This window comes from Bemisia tabaci, chromosome 10 (genome assembly GCF_918797505.1).
Source record: "Bemisia tabaci chromosome 10, PGI_BMITA_v3".
Lineage (NCBI taxonomy): Eukaryota > Metazoa > Arthropoda > Insecta > Hemiptera > Aleyrodidae > Bemisia > Bemisia tabaci.
Window position 1 is genome coordinate 12,897,018 of NC_092802.1, and position 18,628 is coordinate 12,915,645.

Below are 18,628 nucleotides of genomic sequence, written 5' to 3' on the forward strand. Positions count from 1 at the left end.
GAAGTTTACAACAGGCCCATTTTTGGACATTTTTGGACGGTTGGCAGTCAGCGTGTCTCTGAGGGGCGTATTTCGTCGATTCCTGAACGAAAAAGAAAGTAATTGCTTCCAAAGTTGCAGAATTAACGCGGACGATTTGGTTTTTTACAAAATGTAGCTGAGCGTTATCTGATTTTTGCATTTAATCTGGGAAAAAAAAATCAGCAAAATGTTTAGGAAGAAATGAGTAACAGTGTTCCGGTAAAAATACACCTTGCGTATGAAAATATTGCACTGATGCAATAAAGTTACGGTTTTTTGTCGGAGAGCATACGCAATGCGGCTCACAGAGCCAGACGCGTTAACCGCCAACCTTCCACAAATATGCAATTCAGGAAATTCTTAGAAAGAGGCGTGCGGCTACTGTAGCGCAAAAATCCGAGTTGTAGTCGCTCCATAAACAGCTCCTTTTCTCAAAGTCGTGAAGTGAAAGGTATATTCAAGGAATTCGTCTAAACTGCGCTTCTTAAGCTTCAGAAAATACCCCCTATTATCGCGAGGTTAAGCTCCGGACTAATCTGGGTTTTGACCTTACACTGTTAAAAATCCCGGCGAGAAATTTACACTTACTCAGTTGCTATTTTGACCACCTGTTACTACCTGAATGCATGGATTCGGCGCGAAATAAGTTCGGCGTGAATTTCGCGCTCCGGCCAGAGTGAAAATCTGATAGGCAAATGTAAAACGAAATTGACCCAGCATGGACATTTGGACATGATCCCGGATCGCGGCGTCCATACGGTACAAAAATATGAAATACAATATAAAATATATTACATAATTTCAAAATTTTAGGGTGGGGTCGTACCCATGACTTTAAAATTCGTTGAATTAGAAAAAATTGTTTCTGTATTTCGTAGTGAATGATTATTATATTCCCTCGTTTGAATGTTTTGAGACTTTTTAAGGGTCTTGTTTCGCATCTTAAGCTTCAATTATTTTAACGGCCACAGGCTCAGGAGCCCTTGTCCTTCGATTACTCACCTACATTGCCGTACTAAGGAAAAACACCGTGCGAGCATTCGCATGTCGCCAAATTGCCTCCGGAAAATATTTACTCTTGAAAAACTTTATGATCATTTTTCTTTGAAATTCTCAGACACTTTAGATCATATTACGGACAAAACTTTCTTAAAAATTGGAAGATAAATATTTACAAGTTTTCCCCCAAAATCGTAATTTGTCGAAGGAAATTTGGCAACGCCTGACGGATCATAATGCGTTCAGCACAGACCTACTCCTACATGCACACGTGTTATCAAATCATAACTCCGTGACCTTTAGGAGAACGTCCCTCCTCTCATCGGGCACTCGTATCCTCTCAATATATACAGGGTTATTCAAAAGTCACGCACCACTAGTCATGAGGGGGATGGCCATTTGAAATGTTTGAGTTGCCCCCCGCCCCCTTTCCCCGAGGGAATCAAAAACTGGAGAGTACCAAAACATTTTTTTAAAACTCTCGATATGAGGAAAAACGTCTTAAACCGCAAATCGATATCATAATAGGTACTAAAGTTATGGGTAGTGGTGCGTGACTTTTGAATAACCCTGTATATGCTATTTTCCGAACAATTACAGCTGACTTTAGGCTCACTATATTTTCATTCATGCAGTCACTCCGCCCGCGCCATCAGTTTTGTTGTAAGCTCTCGTCTCTTTGTCGGTTTGAAAATATTCCCTCTATAAAATGTTATTACAAATGAGGGCGATTTGAGTTTCCCACGCTTCAAAGCAAAATCCCAGAGGACGCGCGCGAGGTACGAAAGGTTTGTTGAGGCAGCAATGCTGCCGCTGCCGTGCTAAGGAAAAACGCCGCATGAACCTTCCGGCGTTGCCAACTTTTCTTCGATACAACACACATTTCCTGGTTAACTTATGAATATTTTCCTTCCAATTTTTCGGATAATTTCGTTCGCAATTTCACCCGAGGCCCCTGAAAATTTCAAAGAAAAATATTCGCTGCTTTCTTCAAAAACAAGAATTTTAATGAGGGAAATTTGGCAACTCTCGAATGTTCATACGGCGTTTTTCCTTGGCATGGCAGAATGCTCGAACAGTATCCGAGTGCGCCTCACATCCAGGATGCTGTATCGTGCTCCATGCATATTTCACGACGACTCGTGGCATTGATAAAACTTCACTACGTAGCCACACAGTGGACCTGATTTTTTATGCGTTTTGATTGTGGAAACGCGCACACAGGTTTCAAAGTATTAAATTTTTTAAAACTACACCACTCACAGGGTCTATTGTATATTGGGGGGGGGGGAGAGTGGTTACCCTACACGTGTTCTTCCTGAATTTTTTCCCCCGTAGATTGCGGCTCGTTAGGATAGAGTGGACGAAATTTGCCATTAAGACCTGCAACTTGCAGCCGAACGGCGTCTAGAAATATTATCAAAGTCAGCGTCACAATTTAACAGTGTCTGGCGCCACATAAGCTATTGCAAAATTTAGTGAGCAGTTTAATTTTTTACAAGAGAACGTTGGTGCGGATTTTTTCGAAAGTATTATGGAATTTGCTTCGCACTATGCTGGGAATCTACACTTCAAAAAACAAGTTGGGCAGCGTGACTTACCGGCCGAGTTATGGATCATGGAGCCAAAAAGTATACTTTGGGGCCATGCTTATAGGTTCACGACCAATAAAGTATGGCCCAGAAAGCCATACTGTAGACGGTAAGTAACTTTGGTTAGAAATTATGGATCTCCGAGCCATTTTTTATGGGTCTCAGAGTCATACCTTTTTTTGAGTGATACTGAAATTTGCAACAAAATTCGTACAATCTTTTTCATGTAAAGAATGAGTTGCTCAATTAATTTGCCAGTACGGCCGATGTGGCTTGGTTTCTTGGTCTAATTACAAGTTACCTACGAAAATTCAGTTTTAAAATATTTCGTTGTGCTAAGAGTTTAGTGTAAGACGCGATAAAAGTGCAGAAGAAAACAACGTTTTTTCCTCTTGTTTTTCTCCTTTTACCATTATTTCGGGCTGTTTCGTAAAAATTTGCATTTAAGATAAAAATATACCCATCCGATAAAAAGATCCCAGATCCGGCTTTTGTTTTATATTACGTTACGAAGTTGAAAATTAATCCATTTAAGCGCAATCAATTTTCATTTTTGCCACCGTTTGCTTTAAAGATCTAACGGCCAAGGCCCGAGTAACTTACTTGCCACCCATGGGCCGCCTGTATTTTGCTGCCCTCTTCTCATTCGTTTTGAAACATCAATGAAAACCATCAAGTGAACGTGCCAGAGGGAGAAAAGTGCATAAGACGCGTTTACTCATGTTGGACACATTTTTTTGCGAAATCCCTGTCAACACTACTAGCAAAACTTCACGGAGCTTAGCGTGAAAGTTAAGTTCCGTAAACCTATCTATAATGTGAGGAGAAGGCCCTCCGTTCATAAGAAATGAACGAAAAAAATTATGAAAGGACAAACATAAATGTGGATTCATAATTTTAACTCCCGCCACCTCTCCGCGATGACCGCACTGTGTTCGGCGCAATGCGTGAAGTATTCCTACAGTTTTGTAGGCGCTATGCGTTTCACGCTGCCCGCTGCTGACCGCACTGTGTTTGACGCAATGCGAGTAGTATTCATGCAGCCTTGTAGACACTAATATGTGTTACATGCCGACCTTTGCGCCGAGGGTTTCTCCTTTTCATATCAAGTCCTCGTCATCATTGCCCTCTGCGCCGCGCCGTTCCAGGCCAAATTGCGTGTTTGGTTTCTCTCTTAACTCGACTTATTAAAGGTGCTGTCTCTTGTATGACCGAAATATATGTACGACAAAATTAGAAACATTCTCTCAGGAAATGAGAGATTTTGTCACCTTTTCTTGTTTTTAATTTTTTTTCTGAATCCGATTTTTTTTATACCTACATTGAAACAAAATTGCCGCCCCCTTTTGCCGCCTTGGGCCGCGGCCCATGTGGCTCCCCCCTAAATCTGGCCCTGGGCCCATTTTTTAAATGAGCCCGCTTGATTCGGGTTTTCGATTTAGATTCAAGAAGCGCTCTCAAGGGCCGGGAAATTGTCAGGGATGTAACCCCTTACTTATTAATGCGTTCTCTCGGTGCATTGTGTAAATATTTTGCCGGCCAGCGTGCGGTGGTAAAAATATCGGTGTAATTCCGCGATTAAAAATCGAGGCACACTGAAAAAAAAGTACCCTGGATCAAGCATGATGATTCTTGAATTTGCCGCCAAGAAATGTTTTTCTCCTTGCTTCAAGCTGACTTTTTCTCGATGCGAGAAAAATAATGCTTAAGTTAAGCAAGGAAGTAGCCTATATTAACCAGAAAAATTCTTGATTTAAGAAGAAATACTTCTTGGCGGCACATTTGAGATTATTTTTTTTCCAGTGTAGTATAATTTAAATATGTGTGTTCTATTGGCGCGATTTCGGCATTACGTTTTCCCCGTCAAGTCCGCTACACATCCACAGTGCGATGGATTTATGCAGATTTCCGGGAAGTTTGTTGCATGCACGCGTGGATTAACCAGAATGAATGAGCGAGTGTGCATCTCTCGCTTTCGGCTGAAAACGCACGTGACGCTTCCGGAAGTTTCCAGAGGATTTTTTTTTTTTTTTTTTTTTTTTTTTTTTTTTTTTTTTTTTTAGTATAAAATGTTATTTTTGTGCAAACTTTTTTTCGGTCTCCGCGCCAGACATTACATCCAGTGGCGTGGCGTGCTATGCGATATATCGATTGATCTACCAATGGGCCTGTTGCACGCAAGAGATACAGCCGCGCGAATAGACTTTTCAGAGGTTAAATGACACGAAAATTACGATGGTCACATTAAAAAAGTCTGAAATACACTTATTACTGCGCGATTTGCGTTGTTAGGAACGCGCTTTTAGGCGCTTCTGGGTACCAGATGCGCCCTTTCCAGCCGTTCGACTCCCCCGATGTAACATGTACTATACTACATACCGTTTTGCCTTATGGGTAATGACGCCATTCTGGTACACCCGGGAAAATTTGATTTTTTTCTGCATCTGGTATTCGTAAAAGTTTTCGTGAAATGTCTTGCTTTTAAGCATAACAATCTCGCACGGACGTATTACCTGGTTAAACTATTTTGGGGCTTCGTTATGCTTAAATGCCTCATATTCGAGGTTGTAGTTTCAGATTGATTCGAAAAAATCACGAACAGTCACGTGATCTCTTCATTTTAGTGACGTATTACTGTGCTATTTTGTGATTGGTTCATTTTCTCGGCGCAGCATCGTCAGAGACAAGCATCGTCAAGCGTCAGCTGTTTGCGGCTCTGGGTTGAAGGTTTAAGGTTGCCGGCCAGGTTGGCCTAGTGGTCAGCGCGTCTGACTCTAGGCCAATAGGTCCCGGGTTCGAATCCCGGTGGTGGCGACAAATTTTCATGGAACTGACGAGTGGATCTGCAGAAACAGATTCCACTCGGCCTTAATCCCTGAAAATTTGAAAGCCTGGAGCATGGATGTGCCTAAATCCCATGATGTCTAAGGACAATAAATACTGTCTATCGATGGCTGTAGGTTCCAACGGAATATAAGCCACTAAACCAGCAAAAAAAAAAAAAAACAAGCAGGAAGCTCCAACGCATTGGCGTCGGAGAGCGGCTCTAGGGGCAGTAGTTGTAGTCAAGAATGAGGGCCTAGACACATTTTGTCATTGATGTACAATCCGACAACTGTCGATTCATGTTTTGTAACTTAGCAGATTTACGTAGCCGGTGTATAAATGTGTATTGGGCTTTGATATGGCGAATACATGGCATTATCACTTGTTGTATACTTTTAATTTTGAAAGCTCTTTGGAGGTCCGCTTCCTAAAAAATCTCTGGTTGATAAGTCGTTTAGCGAGGCTGCAAAAAATTTGCATTTTTATATCTGAAAGTGTAGGTATTGGTTTTTTGTATAATTGTTTTTTTTGGATTGCTGGAAAAGTAACGCATACTTCTATAATTTAGGACTGAGTCAGGGAAATATAAGGTTCGTTAAATAGTAAATATTCCTAGTACCGTGTGACACTATTGTTAACGAAAAGTTTTTGCAACTTGTCAAAGAGGTTGTTGAATGATCTTCGAATAACTTTTGATGAGCTAGAGGTAATGGTTCTATCTGCAGCTCGTGGACTTCTGTACGATATTGTCCAGAATCATCTAAATTTTCAAAAAGTGTCCGCTTGTTCGGTACCCAATTTGCTCATTCATGCATACAAGGAGAAGCGCATGAAAGCTTTAGCAGACATTTTGGAGATGAATCAAGAATTAGATGAAGAATTTATGACTTAAATCACGGCACCTTAATCACGGGATGACCTTAATTACGGCAACTATTTATTGTCCATGAGATGCAGATGGTTCCATTTCCCTAGCTCATCAAAAGGTATTCGAAGATCAATTTCATCAGCCACCCGTACGAACCACGTTTCTAGTGACCCGTACTTGCTTCGCACGTATGAAACATACAATCAGAGAAAACAGAATTCATCTTACAATAATCAATAATCAGTAGGACATGAATCGTTGCGATGTATAATACGACATTATAATGCGGCATTACTATTGTAATTCATTTTAATGGATTAGGGGCATTATAAATCATTATTGCCACGTCGGAATGAAATGTTGTAGACTGAATTGAAAAGCATGTTGGCAAAATTTATTATAAAAATAGTATAACATGTAGGTACAGTGCATAAAGGTAATACAAATTAAATGATTAGAGCGTGTATATTTCATTACATTATAGGTATATTACAATCATTTTTGTCATTGTTGGAAATTTTGATAGTTTGAAATTTGATAGTTGATAGTTGATAGTTTGAGAGTTGAAAATTTGGTTATTTTATTTAGTTAAGGTGATTCGATAGACGCCATATTTTGTGTCAGAATGGCATGCGACATATCCCATCAATTGGTTCCATTTTTTCATTTACTCATCATTTTTCTCCAATTTTAAGTTTCGCAATTCTGTTTTCAGGAGACTAAAGTACTCACTTATCAATTTGTATATTTATATTGAGTTAAGGGTAGAGACGTATTCCTCACCGGAATTGAGGAATGGAGGTGTTACAGTAAGTCCGGCATTAGGTTCCATTTCGACATCAGCGACGATCAACGCTACGATACTGGAAGCCAGTCTTCCGATATTAAATCCCTAGCGGGGAAGAAAAAAAATGCCTAGATTTCGCTAAAAATCCCTAAATCCCCAGATTTGCTCAAATATACTTAAAAAATCCCTAGATTTTGCAAAAAGCGCCGTTTTTAACGAAGAATCATGATGTCATTCGATGTAGCGATTTGCAATATTTAAATCTGATTGGCTCGTTTGAATTTTGGCGCTCTCTGAAAGCAGTGCTAATGAATTGCTCCTTTTAAAAATCAAAACAATATCGAATTGCGATATATTACACAGTTAAGATAGGGCTATGTCCTGTCGTAAGCGGCGACATTCAGTCGATATCATTTCAATAATCGCCCCAATGGCCACGATAGTTGTTAGACGTTTACGGTTTCCCTGGTAACCTTTGTTTGCTATCAGCTGATATCAAGTAATATGACTAGGAAGCTCCAACCCAGTGGTTAAAGCTTCCTTAACCGCGAAAACTTTAAAATTCAAATTTTCAAATTTTGAACGTAAAGTACATTTTTTCCATCACGAGATAAAAGCACAAACAAGTTTTGAATTGTTGACCGTATCACCATGATTCCAAAAATACAATACACAACATAGCATTGACTAACAATAAAACAGTATGCAATAAAATAAAGTCATGACAAGGAACATAGCCGAAAATGGCGCCGATTCCCATCAACCAACGCGCGGTCTCTACAATGTAACATGCTGCATTGATACTCCCCAGCTGGGACCGTCCGGAATAGCAGCTCTAGTGCAAGCACCAGAGCCGCTAAAAAGGTTTAAGGTTATGTCAGAGAGAATAGAAAGTTAGAGGCCCGACTCGATGCTAGGTAATTGAAACAGATGCGCTCGCTGGCAACGTACGCAACTACTATTTTCTATTGTTTTCCAGAGACTAGCGGTGGGTATGTTGCTGCCGGACCACCTTCACGTAGGCAATTTGTTATACATCGTCCGTCCGCAATACTCTCGCTTGGCCGTATGAAAACGTTCCTCGCATGCGCAGTGTTAAAGAAGCGCCCTCCAACGCTTTGGCGTTGGAACTGCTTGTTTCAAATTTCCCGCGTCTGGGGGCAGTTTTCTAACGGAAACAATTAACGGCAACTCGCGGCTATTTCCGGTCAACTAAAACTGACAACATAACCTGAAAATCGGAGCTCGTGATATCGTGAAATGAAATGTAGGAGGATTGCGTTGGATATTTAAAAGTTGATCGATTTGGTTAGCGCATAAAGCGTATATGGACCACTATAGGAGATCATGTTGGGTTTGTAAACAAACTGAAGGAAAAAATAACAACAACAACAACGAATCGGCATCTTCCGGAAATCACCGAGCCCGCCGTTTGCTCGTTTCCGGTGATTAGAAAACTGCCCTCAGACGCGGGAAATTTGAAAAAGCGCGTTCCTAACAACGCAAATTGCGCAGTAAGGAGTGTATTTCAGACTTTTTTAATGTGACCATCGTAATTTTCGTGTCATTTAACCTTTAAAAAGTCTATTCGCGCGGCTGTATCTCTTGCATGCAACAGGCCCATTAAACCTATGGAAAAATATCGATAAAAGAGGTGTTCTCAACGATCATCTTAATACTCGATTCTTTACCATGGCTTCCATGGGGAAATATCGATAGTGGCGTGGCGTGCTATGCGATATATCGATTGATCTACCAATTAAACCTATGGAAAAATATCGATAAAAGGGGTGTTCGCAACGAACATCTTAGTACTCGATTCTTTACCATGGCTTCCAATGGGGAAATATCGATAGTGGCGTGGTGTGCTATGCGCGATATATCGATTGATCTACCATTTAAACCTATGGAAAAAGATCGAAAAACGGGTTGTTCGCAACGAACCTCTTAATACTCGAGTCTTTACCATGGCTTCCTATGGAGAAATATCGATGTATCGCAAAGCACACCACGCCACTGATTACATCACGCTGGAGAGAGAAAGAGAAAGAGTGAGTGAGATGACGGTCACGTAATAGTTTACTTCATTTATTGACATGCGGTTTTAAGACGAAAGAGGGAGAGCTTTGTATACGATACTAACTTCGACTGCACATCAGAGATGATTGAAAAACATTATACATGGGCAGTATACGATAAATGTACCACATTTTCTGGTGGTTATTGAGAATCGATGAGCCCAAGGTCAAAATTACGTTAATTCACGCAAGCAAGATTTTTAGTAAAAAGATTTTTGTCGAGCAGGGTAAAAGAAATGAATGGAAGGTAGAAAAAAATAAAATCGGATTAAATCTTCGATTGAAATTTGTGAAAAAAATCTTGATGGAAATAGAATTCTACGTAAAATTATATTACATGTGTTATATGTAATCTCTGTCACTATCATAGGTTTTTTTGTTAAAGAAATTTTTTGTGAATTGTTTGTGCTTTTTCGTCGAAGTAAGTGCAGTTAAGTATATTTTTGTGGCAAACATAAGAGGGAGAAGTTTAATCCAGGGTTTGCGCTCTAAAGGTAACAAATATTTACTTTGAATTGTTCTTTCTCGAAATTACGTTACTTAAATTGCAAAATTAGGACCATCCCAACACTGTTTCGGTGTTTTAAGTATGGGTAATTTTCTTCCTCAAAATTTTTGGGGGAAATCTTCGCCATAATCTTCGGGTAATAATGAGGTAATTTTAGGTTTAAACGAATCAAGGTCCCACTGTAACCGTAAAGTTTACAAAAATTATGAAACCAATTGGCTGAAATTGCCCGCGACAAAACCACCAAAACTTAATAAGTTAGGGTGTATGAGAAACACGTCGAGACGTCCTCAGTTAGAAACCCACGCGATGAACACTAGATGAATTTCACTAAACTAGTCCGTGCTGCATACGTACAATGTTGAGGGCGTTTTGACTTTCTAGGTACTTAGCGCTTCACCTGCAGTGGGACAGCGCAGGCGGGCAGTTTTATTGAGAAGATCAGACAGTGCGATTTTATTACTTCATTTGTTCCGCGAAGACATATCTTAGGCTCGAAAAGTTATGCTTTAAACATCACGCTCAGCACATATTAATAGCATAACTGATGCACAAAAGGTACCTTGGTTTACGTCTTTGTGTAACTATTCGTGCCCTAAATTAAGTATTTATAATATAAAAGACTTGCAGATGCAATGAATGCTCATTGAATGACATTGCTCTATGTTCTTGGCTCTTTGCTGCAGAACTGCCCGCCAGCGCCACACAGTGGGACGAAAAGGTGTCAAAACGGGACATTCGCACATTAAACGATAATTTTTCGCCGATCTTCTCAAAACTTGACATTTTCGGTCTTTTTGGGAAAAGGAATCCAATATCATGTTCAGTATTTGGTTCATAGTGACAATCCCGCCAAAACATTGTGTTGCCAAATCTCTGTTTTAATGTATTTGATAAACAGATTAGCATGATTATAGTAGAGATTTAACGCGCGTGTCGTTTGCTTTTTTTCATTGAAAAAGAAAATGAATTCACTTATCCTGAAATTGAGAAATGTCTTGAGTAAGAATAAAACCACCCCCCCCCCCACCATCTTCTTACCTATCGCAAAAACCGCAGCGATATTTGACTATAGGGGAATGAGGTCATCAATGGGCAGACATTAAAGTGAATCCGAAAATCATAAACGAATAAGTTGCTCCCAAATATTATCATTCTTTGACACAGATGCTGTTTTTTCCCGTTTTTTTCAAGGACTTTTCTTCTTACATTTTTGAGCGTCATTTTCTAAAATCCTGATCATACGAAATATGCAACAGACACTCAAAAGTTCTAATCTTGAGATGCCAAGGCAAAATTCCATATTTTAGAAACTCCGAGTTTCTTAGGGGTCTTTTCTGCACTTCTGAGATACCGTTCATAAGAATGAGGATTTATTGCCCCTTAATACATTGCATATTTTCCCATCGAACATGGTGGAATACAATTCATGGGACACTGTCAAACTGTCTACTTTGGTTGAAATTAAATTCTTAATTTCAGCCTCGATTCTAAACACCGTTTCCATCACGACATCATCCGATTCTTTGAACATTCAAAATAAAAAATCGGTCTAAAAGAAAAGACGATAGCAATCAGTATCCTAGATATCAGATGAGCATCGCAGGAAGCTGATAAGCAACGCAGGGCGGCGCGGCGCGGCGGCCAGCAACGCAGCCACGCAGCCCGTTGCGCTCAACCTCAACCGTCAATTTGGCCTGTGAAAGCGCTCGATTTTAAGCGAACCGCGCTCATGTTTTCCCTTGTAACTTCCAAAGTCGGAAGAAGTCGGATGAAAACTAATATGATTCTGAAAGCTAAGGATACATAGAATCTCGATTTGCAAACCGTTTCTTGGACAAGTCTGGACATTTTTTTAAAACTCTAATTGAAGTTTGAATTTCAGTTTTTTGACTTGTCGATTTTTAATTCACTCTCTGACCCCCAAGAAGTAAAAATGAATCGTCACCAAAGACGTAAACGAATAGTCTATGTTTGTATTCAATTGTTATGGCAAAAAATTGCATTTAAAATCATCTCGAAAGCTAGAGGAGCAACATTTGTATAAGTGCGCTTTTACATCTTTTTTTCATCTTACCGAAACACGCGTTTCTCTACGCCTGTCATTTGAATATTCCTCAATTAAATTGTTAAAATCTTCGTTATTCTGGAAGTTTAGACCCTCCAGGTAACTTCTACACCTTTGGTTTTTGCTTTTAATGATTTTCATTTTTACCGTGAATGTCCCGTTTTTGTAATGGGTTCGTCCCAATGTGCGCCACGCGCCACAGGCCGCAGGTGAAGCGCTAATGCCTGGAAGTCAAAACGCCTTCAATCCCGTGTATATGCAACACGGACATCCATGGAGTTCGAATAGTTGTATCCAGGCGCTACACTCAAATTCATTTTTTTTTTTCACCTGCACCACTAACAATAAGAGAGGACGGTTTGCTTCTTTCTATTACTTATTCAGTTAATTCCAGCGTTGTTTATTCTACTAATGAAGTAAAATATTACTACGTTTTATTGAAACTTTGTCAATTTACCTAGAAATGCTTTAATTTTTTAAAAGTATCTCTACGATATACCCTCCAAAAATGTGGGCAAAGGCTGAGATGCTGCTCGAATTGACTTCTCAATACTACTTATCAAGACTTTGAGGATTTTAATAGTTTTTTTTCTTCTTCCATTTTGTGAAAAATCGGGTTTTTTACGGATACCGTTCACCGCGGATCACTTGTGGTTTATCATTCAATATTAAAGGCACACTTAAGGCCTATGGATTCACATATCTGCATGAGATGACGAGGTTAAGCAAAACAGTCACTTCTGCTTGATCTGTGTTGCAGTGTTTCTAGCTCTCATCTCCTATTTTAATTTTTTGGAAGGGTACCTACCAACATCCCGACTCGAAAATTGTTGCATTCTTTTTGCCAATGCAAAAATTATTTCTATAAAATATACGATAACGTTGATTGGTTTCGTTCCAAACAATTAAAATAAGTGCTGAGAGTTTGGAGCACTGCAATGTAGATATGAATGTTTTGCTTAACTCTATCCAAATGAGATTAAGTTGATCAAAGTTTTAGAATAAAATTGAAGAAATCTCTAGTTCTGATTAAGACGTGTTTTTGAACTGCAGGATGCAAAGTTCCTTTGATTCTTGTAAGCTGGAAATACTGTTTTCCTTCCATTTAAATCAATTGGAATATCGATTTCAGATGAGAGAGCCTCCTCGCTTGGATTCAATTGTTTTGCATACATTTAAATTGATGAACTTCAGCGCTGCCAAGTTGCAATAATCAATACTGCTGACCGCGTTTCATCCAGCAGCTACTGCAGAAAGTCTATCAGATTGGAACTTATCGCATCTTATTGGATCTTGTTTATGAAACATATCGACGGTGTAAGTCGGCAATCACATAACTCGGTTTGCGACGTCGCAGACTTCCTTCCATCCTTATTATTTTAAACAGAAAACTGCTCAACGGCAATTCTTTAAAGCTGCCGTAATTTTTCTTCTCTCTGCGAAGAAAATTCTGCATAAACTTCAAGGAATGACGTCAATTTGTTTTCCTTTAAAAAAATAACATACAGGCGGATATTTTCATACACCGCAAACGAGATATCGACGGTGAAAGTCGGCAATCACATAACTCGATTTGCGACGTCGCAGACTTCCTGTCATACTTTATTTTTTGAACGGATAACTACTCAACGGTAATTCTTTAAAACTGACGTGATTTTTCTTCTATGTGCGAGGAAAATTCTGCAAAAATTTCAAGGAATCATGTCCATTTGTTCTCCTTTAAAAAATAACATAGTTGCGGAGATTTTCAGACACCGCAAACGAGTTATGTGATTGCCGACTTGCACCGTCGATATGTGATTGCGGACTTACGCCATCGATAGGTCTTAACATTTTATTGTACTCAACAGTACCACATCAGTTAAAATGACTTCATTTTTCAATAAGGCACTTGTATTTGGACCACATTTGCAATGAAGAGCTACTAATTACGACATATTTTAGAAACAGCGTAGTTGTCCTTTGCTCCCCTAGGCAGATAGGAGTTTTTATGAATAAAATAAATATTTCCGAAGAAGAAATTTGATGAAATTCAAATGCTTACATGGTGTATTTACTCAGCATGGCAGTGATGCTGGTGTTGCAGGGTTTTTAGAATCACCCTGTAAAAGGACGAACATTTTTTCTTTATTAAACCTAGAATGTTCACTCCTTATTGCAATATGTAGTCGAATATACTATTACTATGGGTCGAAAATGGCACATCATTGAAAAAAAAGAATCTTAAATTTGCCGCCAAGAGGTATTTCTTCTTAAATCAAGAATTTTTCTGGTTAATACATGCTACTTGTTTGCCTAACCCGAACATTATTTTTCTTGTATCAAGAGAAAGTCAGTTTAAAGCAAGATAAAAAAGATTCTTGGCGGCAAATTCAAGAATCATCATGCTTGATCCAAGCTACTTTTTTTTCAGTGATAAGCGACTCACCAGAGTGAATTCCGATTCGGAGTTTGAGCTTGTCGTCAGGTCTGTGCTTTATGGTGAAAGTCTTCACAGCCTTCAGTAACTCTAGAGACATCAGCGCGATTTCTCTCGCGTGTTCTAGACCGTTGCGCACGGGGAGCCCTGACACTACCATGTACGCATCACCGATTGTCTCCACCTGGACAAAAGAAATAAACATCCAAAAATTTAAACAAAGCCATCGAACAAGAAAAACAACAAACCCATCGTATAGGCTAAAGTATATTTATACACGGAGAAAAAAACTTCATGCGTGGGACCCGAAGTTTAGGTCATATGGATCTCTGAACTTTTCGGATTGAGCATCTGAACACTTTAGGTCCAGCTGCTGAGGTTTGGATCACACATCTGAAACTTCAGTTATCTTAAGTACTTCGGTTTTCACATCCGAAAAACTTCGGTTCTCACATCCGAAAAACTTCGGTTCTTACATCTGAAGTACTTCAGATGTAAGAACAGAAGTTTCAGATGTGTGATCCGAACCTCGACAGCTGAACCTAAAGTGTTCAGATGCTCAATCCGAAAACTTCCTAACCTAAACTTCGGGTCCTATGCACTAGGTTTTTTTCTCCGTGTATATGAACGTATTTCTGTCAAACGGAACTAAGCACCATCGGGGAGGAAGGTAGAGGGGGGCTTGGATTGGCGGCGAAGCCGGGCGTCAGGCTCATTCCGTCTAATGCTCGCAATGCTTTTCCATGGCGCTTAGTTCCGTTTGACAGAACGCGCTATCCGGCATTCTAAATTCCTCAAAAGGAACTCAAATTGGCGCCTAGTTCCGTTTGACAAAAATACGTTCATATGGAGAGTATGGACGAGGATGTCACGGAGAACTTAAGGCTATAAAAATGGCAATGCTGCCATGCTAAGGAAGAAAGCTGCACGAACCACCAGACGTTGCCAAATTTCTTTCGAAAATCACGAATTATCAGGAAAACCTGTGAACATTTCCCTTCCAATTGTTCAAAGGATTTCGCTCTATAGGCATGCATGGCGTTTTTGCGATGTATCAATTTATCTGCCATTTAAATCTTTGGGGAAGGATAAAAAACAGGGTGATCGCAACGGATACCTTAATAATAGATTCTTTACCGTAACTTTATATGGGAAGATATGGAAAACTGATCATTCACGCCTCGCCCCTGTTTTGTTTGTAATTTGACCTAAAAAGTCAGAGCATTTCTAGGAAAAATATCCCTGACTTTTCTCAAGTATAAACAGTTTCTGAGAGGGAATTTGGCAACATTTGAATGCTCATACGGCGTATTTCCTTAACACGGCAGCGTGGGTCGCGGGTGGACGGTGTGCACCTCAATACACGGTGTATGTACACTCATGTAGGAGCAGTTTAGGCAATTTGCACAACGGACCGCTTGAGTAACGGTGTAGTGCTTGAAGCATGACTGCGATGTCGAAGGCGCTGTGGTGGCGAATGGTCCGCGTTGGAGCCTCTTGTTGCCTCCAATGAGTGGAACTCGCAGCGTCAGCAAATGAAAATGAAGTATACAGCATACTGCTGAAAATTGTGCGAGTGGTCTGCTTAAATACTGATTTTTGTGTAAATCACTGCAGCACAAAAGACAATAGAAAAACCGAGAAACCCCAGTTTCAACCCAAGGCTTTGGTTACTTTGTGTTCCACTTCCGTAGTAACCAAACTCATGGGTTATTTTCTCTCTCAATGTAGCGTCGTTCAGTTTCTCAGAATTTCAAATTGAATTGATGCGACGCACAGTGGATCGAGTCAACTAGAGAGGTCGGACATGAAATTGTTTACAAAAACTCCAAATTTTGTTGTTTATTTCGTCACAATTTAAAGTTCATGGGGTGCTTTTGAAAGAAAATTTCACGAGAAAACCGACGAAACCATCACTGAAAAAAAAAAAGGATTGCTAATTCACCGATTTAGGGTGGAGCAAAATTTGCCTCACTTCGTAAAGCTTTCTTATCCGTGCACGGTGTTGAATCAAGTGACCGACTAGCACGAATTGCTACACCGATTTGCTACATCTGCGCGCTTTCATGCAGTTAATCTTTCATCGAGTGGCTTGGAAGTGTAACTGCATTTTTTGGTATTGGTACTTTGCGAACAGTAAAAATAGCTCAATAGTTAGGCTGAAATAGCGGAATTTACGGAAAAATAGCGAAATTTACGGAAGAATAACTAAAAAGGTAACAGACGTAGCTTTTCAGAGAGCAAAATCACATACACGCGTGTGTGTAAGTTAGCTGAAATTTGTGTAGCGATTACCTATACCTGCATGGTTTGCACGTTCGTTTTTTAGCTACAACATGCCATGAAATACCCGCGTGCACGGCAATTTCAGCAATATTCTTTTTCTCAGTGCACTTTTGGAACTTCAAAGTTTTGTACGAACGGAGTTATAAGCGTTTATAGTTTCCGAATTGTGTCCGACATCTCCTATCGACTCGGTCCACTGTGCGACGTGGAAGCAAGCCTGCGCGCCCACCAATCTTGTCTCACCCTTGAGGCATATTTCGTCGCTTGGCCGACGTAAGGGCGTAACTACAAATTGAGATGAGCCCGGGAAAGCATTGAAACATACGGAAGACAGGGTTTATTGCAGAGTGTAGTTACGCCTTTATGTCAGGTAGGCAACGATTTAAATTGAAGTGGAATGCAATTGCTGCAACAGAGAAAATATGCGGGTTATTTGCAATTCCCCGCAGTTACCCGGAGACGCTCCCTCTTGGGGGCGTTGAGAGGGAGGCGGAATCTCACCTTTCCCAAGAATGGAGACAGCGGTTAGTAGGAGGAAAAGGAACAGATTCAAATGCTCCTGTTTCATCTCATTTCTCTTAGAGATGGTCCACAAATTTGCGCAATATCGGGTACTTACAGTAAACAGAAAAAAACTCAGGATAACAAATCGCCACCATCCGACCTAAGTATTACGAGCGCCATGTGGCCTTTAAAAAATATCCGGCGCCATTTTATTTTTTTATAGTTTGTGCATTGGAAAAAAAACTCATTGAATCTAGAGTCCAGAATCTTAAAAACTTCGACAAGAAAAAATACTCTTGATTCAATCAGATTTAAGCTTAAATCAAGAACCAAGCTTCTTAATTTGAGCGGATTTCCTTTTGATTTAAGCTTGAATCTGATTTAATCAAGAGTCCTTTTCCTTGTCGATGTTTTTAAGAGTCTGGACTCTAGATCCACTGTGTTTTTTTTTCCAGTGTGCTGAATTTAGCACAGAGATCCGTAAAAAAAATATTGGTGCGAAGATATGGTCATACAGTTTAAGTTTTTGTCGACTTAAGTCATTTATTTGTCCACTGACTGCCATATTTGGATTTCATTTTGCTAAGAAGAGCTACTAATTCTGACTCTCCTAAAAAACAACATGTCGTCACCTTCCAAAGTATCGCAAGCGCCATGCGACGTTTAAACATTGCCGCCGCCATTTTATTTTTTTTTACCGAGACATTTTTCAAAGAAACTGGCCGAAAATTTCACTAAATTTACTTCGTGCTGTCGATAAAATTAAGTGAAATTTGCAAAAAAATGCATCCAACAATTCCTCTGTAAAAAAATTAAAATGGCGGCCGATATTAATCGTCACATGGCGCTTGTGATACTTTGGTTGGAATAAGGTGACGAAATGCTATCCAAAAGCTTACCGCATGGTGACGACGAACACATGTGCTATTCGAACGGTGTTTTTTGGATAAAAACGAGTAAAATAAGCTGTTGTTAAAAAGTGTCTAATTTTTAAATGCGTGCTTAGCAGCTTGCTGCCAGCGCGTAACGCGCGCTGGCGCCTACAAACCTAACAGGGATACTTCACGCATTGCGCAATGCGTGAAGTATCCCTGTTAGGTTTGTAGGCGCTGCCCGCTCGCCCGCCGAGCCGCAGCGTGCCACGGCACCTCAAGCAACTATTTCGCAACAGAAGTGTTGCACAGTATCATGTGAAATTGAAGGCGCTTCAACATATTGAGAATGACAGGCATTCTTTAAAAATATGGAGCTTTCCTCGCAAGATAAATCACGTTACTACGGCACAAAAAGAGAGCGGTAGTCCAAAAGCTCACTAAGTCTTAGTATTTCCTTTAATAACTTTTAGGATAATTTTTGAATTTCATTCCAGAAAAAAAGTGCCTCAATTTAGGCAGTAATATTCTTAAGTATGCCGTCGAGAAGATTTTATCTTGAAAGAAGAATAAAGTAGCCGATGAAAGCGAGTTTCTGCTTGATGCAAGTGACTTTTCTTTTTATATAAGCATATTTTTTCTTTAAACAAGCATTATTTTTTTTATTGATTCATGAAGAAATCTTCTCGGCGGTAAATTTGAGCATATTTCTGCTTGAATCGAGTCACTTTTTCCTATTATTAAGTTCAAAAATCATGATAAACGTAATTGAATACAGATATTAGGACTTAGTAAGTTTT

At 39.8% G+C, this 18,628-nt stretch overlaps 1 protein-coding gene across 1 annotated transcript in view; it reads right to left on the reverse strand.

Moving 5' to 3' along the window:
- The window catches only part of LOC140225564 (atrial natriuretic peptide receptor 2-like), a 31,126-nt gene extending 16,760 nt beyond the window's left edge, over positions 1-14,366 (reverse strand). The window contains exon 1 of the mRNA XM_072304812.1: positions 14,176-14,366. Within this exon, the coding sequence (XP_072160913.1) occupies positions 14,176-14,326 (151 nt within the window). The 5' untranslated portion in view covers positions 14,327-14,366. The remainder of the gene's footprint in view (positions 1-14,175) is intronic.
- Between the last annotated feature and the right edge of the window lie 4,262 nt (positions 14,367-18,628).